This window comes from Phyllostomus hastatus, unplaced genomic scaffold (assembly GCF_019186645.2).
Source record: "Phyllostomus hastatus isolate PE091 unplaced genomic scaffold, TTU_PhHast_1.1 phas_contig_5, whole genome shotgun sequence".
In the NCBI taxonomy this organism is placed as follows: Eukaryota; Metazoa; Chordata; class Mammalia; order Chiroptera; family Phyllostomidae; genus Phyllostomus; species Phyllostomus hastatus.
The window spans coordinates 4,303,801-4,320,215 of record NW_025333897.1 but is presented as its reverse complement, the minus strand read 5'-3'; the positions used below and the strand labels follow the sequence as shown (position 1 = coordinate 4,320,215).

At 45.0% G+C, this 16,415-nt stretch overlaps 1 protein-coding gene across 1 annotated transcript in view; it reads left to right on the top strand.

Moving 5' to 3' along the window:
- PEPD (peptidase D) overlaps positions 1–16,415 on the top strand; it is a 117,687-nt gene that overhangs the window by 35,882 nt on the left and 65,390 nt on the right. Inside the window, exon 7 of the mRNA XM_045846964.1 lies at positions 9,074–9,118. Coding sequence (XP_045702920.1) covers positions 9,074–9,118 — 45 coding nt within the window. The remainder of the gene's footprint in view (positions 1–9,073; positions 9,119–16,415) is intronic.

Below are 16,415 nucleotides of genomic sequence, written 5' to 3'. Positions count from 1 at the left end.
TTTTAATTTCTTTTGAATTTCTTTATGTTCATTTATTCTTTGGCTTCTTGAGAAAGAAGGAAAAGACATACTTCTGATGGAGCTTACACCTTGTTCTCAATGTTCTTTTCCTCTGTGTTTGGAGCTATGCATTTTTCCTCTAAGCACTGTTTTAGCTGCATTTCAGTGGTTGTATTTTACATTTTTATTTTCTAATTCCATTATTTCTTCTCTGAACAGTGGCTAGAAATCTTAATTTCCAAACAAATTTGGGATTTATATTCTTTCTGTTACTGATTTTGATATTTTGCTGTGTATAATGTACACCCACATTTTTGGCCTAAACTTTCAGGGAAAAAAATCTTTCATTTTAGTTTTTAAATTCAATTATTTATTTATTTTATTTAGAAACAGAACCGATTATCATATTCCAGGGTAGTTTGCATACGGATACCCTTATTGCTTTCTAGAGTTACACTTAATGCATAAGTATAAATAAAGTCATTAAAAACATAGATATGGAATTAGTACTACCCATGTATAACGTGCATCCTTATTTTTCCCTCAAAGATTTGGGCAAACAAGTGCTCATTATACATGTCAAAATATGGTAATTCTACTGTAATCAGTGAACATTTTCTGTATATTCATCACTTTGAAATTTGTTAAAACTTCCAGCATATGATCATTAAGATAAATTTCCTTGGGTGCTTGAAGAGAGCATGTATTGTGTAGTTGGGGGCTGTAGTGCTCTATATATGTCAATTAAGTCAGGTTGATTAATCCTAATTGTTTATATCTTCTGCATCTTTTCTGATTTATCTGCTTATTCTATCACCACAGAGCTATGAGCAAATCTCAAACTTTGTGGGTTTATTTCTTCTCTCATTCTGTCAACTTTATAAATGGACTTTATTGAAGTAAAATTTACATACAATAAGGTTCCTTATGTGCATAATTCAGTAAGTTTTAAAAACAGCTTTACGAGAATATAAGGTGCACAATTAAACAGCTTCTGTATGTTTATAGATTTGTTCAGTTAGCATCACAGTCAATTTTAGAATATATTCATCATCCCAAAAGAAACTCTATACCCATTAGGAAGTCATTCCCCATTCCCCTAGCAACCACTAATCTACTTTCTATCTCCATGGATTTGCCTATTCTAGCATTTGATATAAATGAAATCACGTAATATGTGGCCTTTCATGTCTGGTTTCTTTCATTTAGCATGTTTTCAAAGTTCATCCATCTACGTTGAAGCATGAAACAGTTTTTCTCATTTTTATGGCTGCAGAATACCCCAGTTGGTAGATACACACCACATTGCACTTGAATGTTTATCAGTTGTTGGACACTTGTCTGCTTCCACCTTTTAGCTGTGAAGAGTAGTGCTGCCACGGGCACTGATGTGCCAGTCTTTGTGTACATTAATATATATTGGATATACATTCAGTTCCCTGTGTATATACTTAGGTGTGGAATTCTGAGTCTCGTGGTAACCCTGTGTTAAACTTTTTGAAGAATTGTCAAACTAGTTTCCATGGTGACTATACCAACTTACATTCCCTCCAGTGATGTCTGAAGGTTTGAATTTCTTCACATCCTCACCAACACTTGTTATTATCTGTCTTTTTTATTGCAGCATGTAAGTGGCTGTGAAGTAGTATCTCATTATGGTTTTTATTTGTATTTCCTTGGTAGCTGATGATGAACATCTTTCCATGTGTTTGTTTGCCATTTGTTTGATCTCCTTTAGAGGAATGTTTATTCAGTTCCTTTGCCCATTTTTAATGGGCAACAATTTTTCTGTTGTAATTTTATTGTTGTATTGTAAGAGTTCTGTTTATATTCTGGATACTACACCATATAATTTGTGAAAAATTGCTTCCATTTTGTATGTTGCCTTTTCACTTTCTTGAAGTATCCTGTGATACACAAGAGTTTTTCATTTTGATGAATCTAGTGTACCTGTTTTCCCTCAGTTGTTCGTGCTTCAGGTGTCATTATCTAAGAAACTATTGCCTCTTTCTTCCCAGAACTGCATAGTTTTAGCTCTTACATTCAGGTCTTTGGTCTGGTTAGAGCTAATTTCCATATATAGTGTGAGGTAGGGGTCAATTTCGTTCTGTTCTGTGTGAACATCCAGTTTTTCCAGCACCATCTGTTGAAATGATGACCTTTTCCCTATTGCATTTTCTTGGCACCCTTGTCAAAAATCAATTGACCAAGGGCAAATATTGCATAATTCCACTGACATGAAACAGCCAAGTTCATAGAGACATAAAATAGAACAGTGGCTACCAGCAGCTGGGGCAAACAAGGGGTGGGGAATTTTGTTTGATGGGGACAGAGTTTCGGTCTGGAATGCTGAGAAAGTGCTGGAGATGGATGGTGGTGATGGTTGCACAACAGTGTGAATGTACTTAGTGCCACTGAACTGCACACTTAAAAATAGCTGGAAGTACAGCCTAGGGGAGTAATCAGTGATGTCGTAGTGACGGCATATGGTTCCAGGTGGCTGTCAGAAATATTGGGCTGAACACTTTGCAGAGCAGATGACTGTCTAACCATGCTGTACCCCTGAAACTAATACAAAATAATATTACTTGTAAACTGTAATTGAAAAATAAAATTTAGAAATAGCTTGACTGGTGCATTTTATGTGTATATGTATTTTACCACAGTAAGAAAAATCAATTGCCTATAAATTTATGTTTGTTTTTAGATTCTAAATTATATATATAACATATTTTATATATAACATATATATATATACATATGTGTGTGTGTGTGTGTGTGTGTGTGTGTGCCAGTATCACACTGTCTTTATTACCTAGCTTTATGGTAAGTTTTTAAGTCAGAGAATGTCAATCCTCTAATTTTCTTTTTCTTTTTCAAGATTGTTTTGGCTATTTGGGACCCCTTGAATTTACACATAAATTTTAGGATCAGCTTTTCAATTTTTGTAAAGAAGCCCACTGTGCTGAAGTTGCATTAAACCTGCAGATCAATTTGGGGAGTATTGTCATCATAACAAAATTAATTCCTCCAATCCACAAACATGGGATCTTTTTCTATTTATTTAGACCGTCTTTATTATTTTTGAATGGTGTTTTATAATTTTTAGTGTTTGAGTCTTAAACTTCTTTTGTTAAAAGTTATTCCTACGTATTTTATTTTTTTGATGCCATTATAAATGGAATTGTTTTCTTAATTTCATTTCCAGACTATTTATTGCTAGTATATGGAAACATAACTGATTTTTATATGCTGATCATATATCTTGTGAACTTACTGAACTTGTTTCCTAGCACTAATATGTGCTTTTTGTGGGGTTTGTGTGTGTGTGGACTGCTTAGATTTTCTATCCACAAGGTCATGTCATGTACAGAGAGAGTCAGTGCCCTTTCTTTTGCTTCCTTGCCTGGTCGACCCAGCTAGAATCCCCCGTACAATGCTGAGTAGAAACAGAGGGAGAGCACGTCTGTGCGCTGTTCCTCATCTCAGGGGAAAGGCTTTCATCTTTGACCGTCAAGTCTGATGTTCGCTGTGGGATTTTTATAGCTGCACTTTATCGGGTGAGGAAGTTCCCTTCTCTTTACAGTTTATTGAGTTTTTTAAATCATGAAAAGGTGTTGGGTTTTGTAAGATGCTTTTTCTACATCTATGTGGTTTTGTCCCATAATCTATTAATATTGATTACATTGATTATTTTCGTGTGTTGAAATAACCTTATGTTCCTGGGATAAGTCCCACTTGATCATAGTGTACATCCATTTTACTGTCGGTGGATTCTGTTTGCTGTGATTTTGTTGAAGATGTTTTTGTGTCCGTGTTTTTAAGGGATTTTCATCTATGGTTTTCTTGTGCTGTTTTTGTCTGGTTTTGGTATAAGGGTACTGCTGACCTCATAGAATGAGTTGAAAGTGTTTCTTTCTCTTCTAGTTTTTGTAAGAGTTTATGAAGAATTGGTGTTAACTCTTCTTTAAATGTTTGGTAGAATTCACTAGTGAAGGCATTTGATCCTAGACTTTTCTTTGTAAGTGTTTTGATTACTAATTCAATCTCTTTATTTTTTTATAGTTCTATTTAGATTTCTAATTTCTTCTGCATCAGTCTTGGTAGTTTGTGGCTTTAGGAATTTGTCCTTTTATTTCAGTTGTTCAATTCATTGCCATGCAACTGTTTGTTATATGCCCTCATAGTCCTTTGGTTTCTGTTAAGTCAGTAGTGGTGTCCCTTCTTTTATTCCCGGTTTCCATAATCTGAGCCTTCTCTTTGTTTCTTGGACAGACAAGCTAAGACTTTCAGTTTTGTTGATCTTTGCAAAGAACCAACTTTTGATTTTCTCTCTTGTTTTTCTCTTCTCTATTTCACATATTTCTGCTCTAATCTTTATTATTTTGTTCTTTTGTCTTCCTTTGTGTTTAGTTTGCTCTTCTCTAGTTTCTTAAGGTAGAAGACCAGGTCATTGATTTCAGGTAACTTTCTTCCTTTTCAATGTAGCCATTTACAGCTATAAATTTCCCTCCAACCACTGCTTTAGCTACATCCTATATATTTTGGTATGTTGTGTTTTTGTTTCCATTTGTTTCATAGTATTTTTAGTTTCCCTTGTGATTTCTTCACTGACCTATTTATTGGTCCATATTTGGGAGTGTATAATTTAATTCCCACATACTTGTGAAATTTCCTTCTGTTACTGATTTCTAATTTCACTGCAGTGTAGTTGAAAGACATACTCAGCATGATTCCAGATCTTTTAAATTTGTTGGAAGTTATTTTATGGCCTAACATGTGACCTATTCTGGAAACTGTTCCATGTGCCCTTGGGAAAAAGGATTATGCTATTGGGTAAAGACTGTTAGGTCTAATTGGTTTATAATGTTTAAGTCTTTTGTTTCCTTGTTGATCTTCCTTCTAGTTGTTCTATTCATTATCGAAAAGTATTATAGTCTCCAACTGTTGTTAAATTGTCCATTTCCCCTTTAGTTCTGTCAGGTTTTGATTTTTATATCTTGGGGTGATGTTGTTGGGCACATATACATTTGTAATGATTATATATACTTCATGAATTTACCTTTTTATCAAAATAAAATGTTCTTTTATTGTATTTCCTAAACTTTTGGTCTTGGGCTTATTGTGGCTGATGGTAGTAGAGCTATCTGAGCTCCTTTTTGGTTTCTGTTTGCAAGATGCAACTTGGCTTACAAGGGGGTTATATCGCAATAAGTCCATTGTTAAGTTGGAAATATTGTTAAGTTGAACATGCATCTAATACACCTAACCTTCTGAGCATCATAGCTTAGCCTAGCCTACTTTAAAATGGCTGAGAACACTTACATTAGTCTAGGTAATTATCTTGAGTTTTTCCCTTGTTCTTTTATACCTTTATTTTCTAAATTTTCCAAATAGATATGTATAACTTTTTTAAAAATTATATTTTATTGATTATGCTATTACAGTTGTCCCAATTTTTCTCCCTTTGCCCCCCTCCACCTGGTACCACCATTCCGTCCAGCAGTCTCCACACCATTGTTCATATCATGGGTCATGTGTATAAATCTTTGGCTTCTCCATTTCCTATACTGTACTTTACATCCCCATGCCTATTCTGTAACTACGTATTTGTACTTCTTAATCCCTTCACGTCTTCACTTATTCCTCCTTAGCCACTTCCCATCTGGCAACCATCAAAATGCTCCATATCCATGATTCTGTCTCTGTTCTTGTTTGCTTAGTTTGTTTTTTAGATTCGATTGTTGATAGTTGATAGTTTTTTATTGCTATTTAATTATTCATAGTTTTTATCTTATTTTCATATAATTACCTTTAACATTTCATATAATAATGGTTTGGTGATGATGAACTCCTTTAGTTTTTTTCTTGCCTGGGAATCTCTATATCTGCCGTTCGGTTCTAAATGATAGCTTTGCTACATAAAGCAATCTGGGCTATAGGTCCCTGCTTTTCATGACTTTGAATATTTCTTGCCAGCCCTATCTAGCCTGCAAAGTTTCTTTTGAAAAATCAGCTGACAGTCTTATGGAAACACTCCTGTAGGTAACTAACTGCTTTTCTCTTGCAGCTTTTAAGATTCTCTCTTTATCTTTAAACTTCGGTGTTTTAATTATGGTGTGTCTTGGAGTGGGCCTCTTTGCACCCATTATAACCAGGACTCTTTGTGCTTCCTGGACCATGTCTATTTCCTTCACCAAATTAGAGAAGTTTTCTTTCATTATTTTTTCAAAAGGATTTCCAATTTCTTCCTCTTTCTCTTCTCCTTCTGGCACCCCTATGATGCAAATGTTGGACCTCTTGAAGTTGTTGCAGAGACTACTTACATTCTCCATTTTTTTTTGGATTCTTTTTTCTTCTTGTTGTTCTAATTGTTTGGTTTTTACTTCATTATGTTCCAAATCCTTAATCTGATTCTTGGCTTCATCCACTCTACTGTTGTTTCCCTGTAAATTATTCTTTATTTCACATATTGTAGACTTTGTTTCTGACTGGACCTTTTTTATGCTGCTGAGGACCTCACTAAGTTCCTTGGGCATCCTCATAACCAGTGTTTTGAACTCTGTATGTGATAGATTGCTTATCTCCATTTCATTTAGCTCTTTCTCTGGAGTTGTGTTGTGTTCTTTCATCTGGGCTATGTTTCGTTGTCTCCTCATTTTGGCAGCCTCCCTGTGTTTGTTCTTATGTATTAAGTAGAGCTGCTTTGACTCCGTGGCTTGGTAGTATGGCCTACTGTAGTAGGTGTCCTGTAGGGTCCAGTGGCACAGCCTCCCCTATCACCCAAGCTGGATACTTGAGGTGCACCCTTTGTGTGAGTTAAGTATACCCTTCTCTTATAGTTGAGCCTTGGTTGCTATTGGCAGGTCAATGGGAGGAATTTACCCAGGTCAGTCAGCTGCAAAGACTGGCTATGACCATTGACCACCCACCTCCATCCTCTGGAGGATCAGCTGTGCAACAGTAGAGTGGTGGTTCTCCAAAGTGGTCTGTAGCTGTCCACTGGGTGTGTTGGCCCTGGGGTTTCTTGGGTGGTACAGGCCAAGGTCAGCCTCCACCTGTGCTTTACCTGGGGCCACACTGCCTGAGCTATAAAGCAATCTGAGATGGATGCTACTTGTGCTGGGCTTGGAGATTCCCAGGTGAAGCCATGCCATGAATCTAGGCTGGTTGCTGGTAGTGCCAGGCCTGGGGCTTACTGAGGCCAGCTGTTGCAAGTTTGAGAAGATTTAGGAAGTTGTGAAGCATAAGCCAAACCAGATTCATGTGGAAGAGCAGCTTGGGTGGGCCTGTAAGTGGGGTGGAGCAGAGCCTCTGGGGATCTCCAAGGTGGGCCAAACAGTGTTAGCCAGGTTGATGGAGTCTCAGATATGGGACCAACCTAATGGCTCTGTCAGGCAAGGATTTAGAAAAGGGACAATGGCCTCTGCTCACCTTGATTCCAGACACTTTAGTTTCTTTCTGTATACCACTAGTGCCTTCCAGTCTGCTACCCCAGTGCTGGAGCTCAGAAGGAATCAGTCTGAGTAGGTGAGTCCCTGTGTGGGTTCTATAAGAACTGCTTGTGGCTCCAGAAGTTTCTCCCACTGACTCAACCCCCGCTGGTTTTTGCAGCCAGAAGTTATGGGGACATACCTTCCTAGCGCTGGTACCCTGGGCTAGGGGGCCTGAGACTCTTTGCTCCCAAGATATCCCTTCCAAATTTTCATCTAGCACACATGGATGAGGGACCAGCCTGTTCTGTGTCTGCACTACTCCTGCCAGTCTGGATGGATGTGGTTTATTTCCGAACTTGTCAGACTTCCATTCAACTTTATTTCATTTTGTTTTACATTTTTAAAGATTTTATTTTTTTCTCCTTTTTTTAAATATTGTTGTTCAAGTACAGTTGTCTCTATTTTCCCTCCTTAACTTGATTTCTGACGGTTCTGAGTGATGGTTGTTCTGTATTTCAATTGTAATTTTGATGTGGTTATACAAGGAAGCAGACCATGTCTGCCTACACTACTATCTTGACAAGAAGTTAAAAATCTACTTTGTTTTAACTCAGCTTAATTTCAACAGTATACAAAACTTGGCCTCTATATAGCTCCATTGTCCTTCCCCTTTATGCTGTTATTGCACACAGATCAATTGTGTGTATATTTTGTGTTTGTAAACACAGATTTACAATTGCTGCTTTATGTAGTTGTATTTTAAGTTAGGAGAAAAAGGTATCATAACCAAAAAATACACTTACACTGTCTTTTATACCTGCTCATGTCACTACCTTTACCAGTGTTCTTTTTCCTTCATGTTGATTTGAATTATTCTCTAGTGTTTTTTCATTGCAGTTTGAAAGGTTTCCTTTAGTATTCCTCATGGGATAGGTCTCCTAGCAATGAATTCTCTTGGTTTTTGTTCATCTGAGACTGTTTTAATTTGTTTCATTTCTGAAGCACAGCTTTGCTGAACGTATAATCTTTGTTGACAGTGTTTTTCTTTCAGCACTTTGCATATGTCATCCCGCTGCCTTCTGGCCTCTGTAGTTTTTGATAAGAAAGCAGCCTTCAGTCTTACTGAGGATTCTCTGTATGTGACCAATTGCTTTTCTCTTGCTACTTTCAAGATTCTCTGTCTTTCGACAGTTTGATTATGATGTGTCTAGGTGTGGATCTCTTTCATTTTATCTTACTGGGAGTTCATTTAGCTTTATTTGTAGATTAATTTTTTTTATTAAATTGGCATAGTTTTAGGTCATTATTTTTTCAGATGTTCTTCTGCTCCTTTCTCCTTTTCTTCTGAGACTCCCATTATGCGTATGTTGCCATACTTGGTGGAAGAAGCTAAACTCTCGGCCTAGCAAGGAGGAAGATGGCGGCTGGCTCCACAACTGGCTGCACTTAGAGGACATGGCCTGGGCTACCTTGTCTGCTACGAGAATAAGCAGCAGGCCTTCTCAGGGCCAGCAGGTCACTACATTAAATTTTATGGTCCCTTCTTGGTCATGGTGTATATGTCTTCAATGAGGTATTTCTTGCTGGGAGATGACAGATCATTGAACTAATGAGCTTGATTTGTTTTTTCTCTATAGGTTCAATGTTAACAACGCCATTCTTCATCCGGAGATTGTGGAATGGTAAGTACAGCCTGTGGCTACATTGGCTGTTCTTGTGCTCAGCGCAGGAAGGTGACAGACCCTGCTGTGCCTGCGTGCTCCAACGCAGAGCGCCCGTCAGACATGCCAGTTCCCAGAGCCTCTTCTCTTACCCCGTCTTCGCTGTTTTTGTTTGTCAGTTGGTTGGGGTTTTTTTGAAAGGACATGAATCATTTGAATGTCAATTAAACTTCTCTTCTCTTTTCATTTATTGTTACTCTTTTAAAGCTCCTACTATAAATAAGCCAACCTTATGTAGTTGAAGTAGACAGTGAGAAGAGTAAAAATAAATATCATATGTAATCCTATTATCCAAAGGTAAACATGTTTTCCTCATGCCGTACATGTGTCTTGAGTCGTTGGCATCCTGTTATACATGTTTTTATGTTGCCTACTTTCTTCCCTTGATGTGGGCAGCCCCTGCCTGCAGCATACCCAGTTTCTGGTTGGTCAAAGCAAGACAAGCTTTCTCGGGTTTGGTGTTGCCTCTGTGGGCCCTGGGAGTGACCCTCCAACTACGGTGTGCCATCCTAATCATTGAGTTTTCTACCGAGTCATTGAGTTGCTCTTTAATAGCACCAAAATGCTTTTCTTTGTTATATGGGTGCACTTACCATGAACATAGGGGAGAGGTAAGGCAGGGCCTTCGCCACGTCATCACCTGACAGGGAGGTGTGCAGACTCCTCATGTCTGATCTAAGGCCATATGGTTGCATTTCTCCATGTAGCTGGGACAGCTTGCTCACCTAGTCTTGGAATTTGGGAACAGTGACCTAAAGAACGAGTAGGAGTTGGCTGGTGAGGTTGGGGAGAGCATGGAGCAGAGGAGGAGGAGAGAACAGTACAGTCTGAGGGACCACTTGTTCAATGGCTGGAGACAGGGGAAAGGTTAATGGCCTTGTGCGGACAGCATGGAGCCACACACTGGGGAAGTGGCTCTGGTGGGTGATGGGAGACTTGGGCAGGGGATGGGTTGGCTATGGTGGCAACTTAGACTTGGTCTTGAGAGTAATGGGAACCAAAAGAGACCTTTGAAAGAGTTAAGCAGGGCAAGGATAGGATCAGGTTTGCATTCTAAAAAATCATTTTAGCTTTAGACTGAGACTCAATTGTAGGGTGAGGGTGCGAACAGGCTGCCAGGTAGGAGGCTGTTGCAGGGCCTAGGTGGCAATGGAATGTGGTATGATGGAGTCAAGACATAAAGTGTCAGTCAGGGCAAACACTCCTGAGAGGAGCATTCGACAGCTGAGTGAAGGGTGAAGTTCAAAGTGAGTCTGGGCTTTTGTCCTGAACAGCTGGGGACAAAAGATGGGGATGGCTGGGAGGGCAGATCAAGGACTTGTCTGGCGTGTGTTGATTTTGAGTCAGGTGCCCATGGGAGAGAGTCTGGGCAGGAGGTGAAGATCTGGGGGCTATGGGCAGGCGTTGGTACCGACCCCCCGGGGAGCTGCAGGGCAGGCCCGCCAGCCGAGCTGGTCAGCAGCTCTGGCCCAGGGCCCATCGCAGCCCCACTCTGTGAGGGTGGGGCCTGTGTCCTTCCAGCACATGGCCGCCTCTTATTTCTATAAAGTAACACGTGCCTGGCCTATCTCTAGCCCCCGCTGACAGAAGAATAAATCCTGGATACTCAGGAACGGACTGAGTCCACTTACACTCCACACATGGCACTCCCTTGTGGCTGCTTAGAGTCGGACGCTTATAGATGGGAGCTAAACTGTGCGCTCCAGCATCTCCGAAGGGACGTGTCATTAGTTTGTCACTTTAGAGCAGGCACGCTTTAATTCTAATGACATTTCCAAGGATTGGAAGTGGATTCAGCATTCGTAAGAACGCTTCCCAACTTTATTAAAGCCAGCAGCAGAAAGGACTTATTTGGCATTTGATGGCAGCAGAACTATTTTAGAAATGTCACACTGTCCTTCCTGCCTCAGGGGTGTGCTTTAATAGCGTGGGTTCTGGCATCGCAGTGACGGCAGCATTCTCAGTGGGAGCCCCAGTGGCCCTCCTCTGGTCGCTGTGAGAAGGAGTCTGGGTGGGGTGGTGGCAGGTCCCCCATCTGCAGGAGGGAGGGGCTCCTCCATACCCTTAAGTGACAACTCACTGCTGCCTCTTTGGGGCCATGGGTCCTGAATGCTTCTACCATCACCTGTCTCTAGGCCCACGGAGAGAAGCTGCCTGGCGTAATGGATAAACCACCCCTCGGGCAAATCTCAATTCTAACCCCAGCCCACTCCCCTGGGAACGGCACTGAACTTGGTTGAGCCCCAGCCTCTCCATCTGTGAAGATCCCACGTCCAAATACGCTCAGTCTGTAGCACCAAGCCTCAGTGTCCTCCCCTACAAAGTAGGAGTGCTCTCCCTTGGTGGACGGCTGAGGAATTCGGTGAGAGCGCCAGTGCTGACACACCTGAGCTGGTCAGTGCAATGGCTGTCACCTTTTGAGACATTGTGTGCCAGGTACTCTGCCAAGCGCTTGACACACATCACCCTCTTTAAAGAGATACTTTATGTGTGTTATGAGGGAGGCACTCTGATTACTGAGGGATTCGCCCAAGAAAAAGCTGGGAGGTGAGCCAGCCTGATGATTCTGGGGTCTTATGCTGCCCTTCCCAGCTCTGAGGGCCACCCCAGGGCGGGGCCCCCCTGAGTGTCAGCCTCTCTCCGTTCACTCATGGCCACTGGGCCTGCAGGGGTGCTCAGAGCCCCCGGAGTGGGTCTTGTGTGAGGCCAGGGCATGGGGGGTGTGCTGTGCCTCCTGCCGCCGACATGCAGCCCGGCCCCGGCTTAGCCCCTGGGCGGGGGTGGGGGGGGGGTGGGGGGGGGGGGGGGGGGTGGGGGGGGGGTGGGGGCTCGGGTGCCTCCCGGAGCCTGTCTGACGGGAGGCAGCGAGCAGCCTCTCCCAGTGCTGCCCGAGCTTCCTTGCTCGTTTTGTTTGGGTGTCATTCATTTCCTGTTGGTGACTGCTTTATTGTTTTCCATTCTCTCAAGCAGTGCCTTTTTGATTTCCTGTAAATTCCTCTATAATCATACTCTTCCCCACAAACATGAGATTATAACTGATAATTTCTCTTCTTGTGCTGGTATTGCAGTTTGAATGTGGAGGTCAAAAGTTGAAACTTAATAAGAGCAGGCATCTCACTTCCATAATTTAGGCTGCGGTGCTCCTCTTCTGTTCCACAGATGATTAAATTGATCTGAAGGCGGGGGGAAGTAAAAGGAGATGCTTCTGTGCCGCCTAGCAGTGCCGAGCCGTGGGCTTCAGTGACTCGCCCCGGAAGCGGCGCAGGAGAGAGGACGTGCCGGCAAGTGCCGTGTGCCTTCTCGGGTTTTGAGTGAGACTGAAATTGAGTCATAGGTCAGTTTCAGAACTGTTAATTACCCCAAGCAACGGTGTCTGGTCTGTGTTAATCAGGCAGTGGGGTATCAGATCTGTTTCTACCCTGTCCCGTCCCTGGAGATGGTGAGCTGTGGATGGTTCAGGGCAGAAGCACACCAGGATCTGAGGTCCTGGCGGTACGTCCCAGATTATAAAAGGTGTGTCGCTGATGACCTAGATTTTGGGTGGTATGTGAAGAGTATTCCAGTGGGTCTTCTGTCTTGTCTCCCAGGGGACAGGCATTTAACCCTGAGTTGACGAGAAACCCAGGTGGAAAGTGGGATTCTCAGCAGAGTGAGGACTCGACACACAGTGAATGCCCTGGAAGGCCGGAGGCAGGATGTGGGGGTGTCAGGCACTGGCCTGGGTGTGGGGTGGGCATCCCACAACCACCTGGCCGAGGCCCACACCAGCATGGCCCAGGCAGATCCCTGGCCCACTGGGCTCCCAGCTGCACTCAGCCAGCATTACCTGTGGCTCCGGTTTCTCTGAGGGGACTTACTGATGGAAGCTTTTGAAAATATGTGATTCTAACCGGCTCTGTCTTTCTGTCCCTGCTACTGTCCTGGGGTTTTACCCTTGGCATCGCTGGGTCACGGGGTGGAAGGAATGGTGTTGGGGGTCCTGCGGGATTGAATTCTCACCGCCCTCTCTCACAGAACCACCCCCCATACACTTGTCTTCAGGAGAGAGGGAGTTCCTGTCCTTCCCACCAGGTTTTGGTGAGCACTGTGCACTCTGACGCTTACGTACTGATTTTGGACACACTTCATCGTGTCTTACTACTGTTTCCATTGGAGCATCAGACCTCAGTTAATTGGTGTCTTCTCCATTTAGGTTTACTATCCAGAGGCAGTTTTGTGACCTGTGAATATTTACAGAGTGGGGGGCGGGAATTGTACAGATGAATCTCAGCCTAGTCCAGTTTTTGCCGTTGTAGGGTTTTGGGACCGCGGCTGCGGAAGCTGAGCCTCCTGTGCCCCACCCTGCCCACAGTGCCGCCTCTCTGAGGGAGCAGCCCCGAGTGTGCTGACACCTGCTGGCCGTGCCGGAAGCCAGCTTGTGTGAGTGCTCGTCTCCCACACACGCCAGCGCCTCCTCCTGCTGCCTGACCTGCCTTCCGTCCAGACTTCTTAAGTGTCACGGGTGTTGTCTTGTCCTGAGTCTCCATCCTCTGATGCTTTGTGGAGGAGATGGCTTTCATCCTCTCTTGGGGATAGAACCCCTGCAGATCACATGTCTAACCATGACCTCACACATCCTTGGGCCAGATCAGGCTAGGGTGGAATGTGGCCTAAGCCCCCTCACTCCAGTGGCCATCGGGCCTGTAGGGCAGGACTGTGGTGGAACCCCCCTTTCCTGGCCTTCTTTGTGCTCAGGAGCCATGGAAATAGCCTCGTCAGAGTCAGGGCTGTGACCTCCTCCTGCAGACAGGAGCAGCTGTGCAGAGTGCTGGCCAGTGGTCTTCGCTGCGGTCATCTCACAGGTTTCCGGAGCTTGTGTGGTGGAGAAAATGGGAAGAGGCTTCCGGCCCAGAGTGCCCTGTGGGTGACTGGGGCAGTCTGTACACGGAGATGGCTGTTTTCAGGGCCTTTAGAGCTTGGGTTCAGCTGGGCTAGGCTGGGCTGGGCTGGGCTCCCCATGGAACTGCCTTTGTGGGGTAATCCGCTGTGGTTCCATCTGATTTTTTTTTAATGTGAGTAAAACATAACTTCTGAGGAAATCAGTGAGAGGCCTAGTTTGCCATTTCCCCAGAGTAAAATTGGAAAAGAAAGCAGGACCCTGGTCCTCGATGGCTGAAAATGCCTAAGGTCTCTGAAGGGAGGAGGGCGTGGTCTGGACTCCTTGTCTCCTTTCTTCTCTGGCTGCTCGTGTGCTTTGCGCTGCTCACCTCCAGGACCAGGGCGCTCTGGCCGCGGGGAGGAGGCCGAGTGGAGAGCCTGTGGGGTGGGTTCCTGGGGGTCAAGTCCTGGGGCTGCTCCTTCCTGCCTCTGGCTGGGAGTGGGCAATGGCAGTGGAGTTTGGGCTGCTGTGTCCCTGTCCTGCCTGGGGCATGCCAGGCTGAGCAGCCCGCACACTGACCTGGTGAACTCCCCTTGGGGTGGGGGAGGGGTGGCCTCCTTTTCTTTTGAAATGAGGCCATTATCTCTCCTGGTTGAAAGTGTTTCCAGCTTTGGTGCAGTGCCCAGATGCTATTTCTAAGCCGAAGTTTCTGTGTGTCTGCTCTGAGCCAGGCACTGTTCTGGCCCTGGGCTGCCCTCCAGGGCTATGGTTTTGGAGGAGATTTAGGTGAAAAAGAGATTGCAAGTGTGAGAGCTTGCTGAGGATTTCTATAGCTGGCCAGGGAACAGAGAGAGCCTGCCTAGCTTGGTGTGGGAGATGGAGCCTTCCACCTTGAGAAAGGTGCCTCTCCGTGGGAGCTAGAGGATGAAAGGTCAGCCCTTGCTAGGGCTCTAGCAAGTTCCAGGCAGAAGAGTGTGCTGTGGGGATGGGGCCTGTAGAGCATCAGGAGTCACCTTATAGTTTTGACTTCATCCCCAGGACATCTAAAGGGCACTGACAGTTTTGGGCAAGGACAAGCAAGGTCAGATTGAAGGGAGGAGAGGGAAAGGGAAGGGAAGGAGATGGGGAAGGAAGAGGTTCAAAGTAAAACGTAAAAGCTGCTCCCACCCCTCTCCCATGGCAAGGACTGTTTCAATTTCCAGAAACGTGGCGTCGATAAAGCATGGCTAGAGGAGGGGAAGTGAGTGAGTGGTCATGGGGTGTTTAGTAGTAGGGGCTGGTGGATGGAGGAGGTTGAGGCCGGGATCTGAGCCCAGGTGTTGGGGGGAGGGGCTGAGCCTCATCTGGAAAAGGACACCCCTTCCCTTGGGAGGGAAGGAGGAGAGCATGAGGAGGAAGGCCGGGTTGTTTAGAGAAGAGGTGGAGTGCATCCAACTGCTGGCTTCTGTGCTCTCTGAGAAGTCAGAGATGAGTTCATTCGTCTTCTGAGAAGAGGGGAGGGGGCCCTGCAGAGGAGAGAGGAGAGACCTCGGGGAGGTGGGGAAAGTTGAGAGTAGGCCTCCTCCATGCCCACTTGCGACTCAGGGCAGGCCTGGGGCCGGTGGAGGCTGCAGGGCTGCAGACGAGCCGCTGCTGTGCCATCCCAGCCATCCACCCACAGGATTTCCCCGCAGCCCCACAGCCCTGAAGCACATGGGCACGGACTCTGGCTTGACCCTCATGGGGTCTGGCTAAGCCCATTTGGATAGATGGGCACAGGGCCTCAAGGTCTAAGTTGTCAGGAAGAGTGGTAGCTGGAAGGATGAACCAGGGATCTAAGCTGAATAGAGAGGCAGAGGGCCAGAGGCAAATGCAGCCTGGGCCTCTTTCCACCTGTGCTGTCACGCTGGCCATCCCAGAGAGGCCTGCTCGCCCCTTCCCAGGTCCTCGGGCTGGGGCTGAGCAGGGCAGCAGTGAGGAGCAAAGCACAGGCGGCTGCTAGATCATCCTGCGAATGGGTTTGGACCTCAGGTGCCCGGGCTGCTCCTCTGAGTCTCATTGGTGGCTCTGGATCCTCCAGGGCACAGGAACGAGCTTTCTGTTCCCCAGGTGGGGCTGCTCCCAGTGCCCTGGTGCAGAGCCAGAGGCATCTTTATGATGGTGAAGAGCAAACAGTTAGGCTCAGTGTCTGCCTCTCAGGGAGAAGGCGTGTTTGTTTGCAGAACTCTCAGTGTGCTTGGGGGTTTGCCCTGTCTATGTTCCCCAGAAGGTTTACGCTCCTAAGAGGGCATCGCTGTGCTGGCCAATGCCCTCCTCACTTCCCGGGGACAAAAGGCTGGCTGTCCTGGCTGGATGGTACCATGGAGACTGCAAGGCAGTGGCTCGGGCTGCTTCTGTGATGTCCTCCCTGCCATCCTGTGT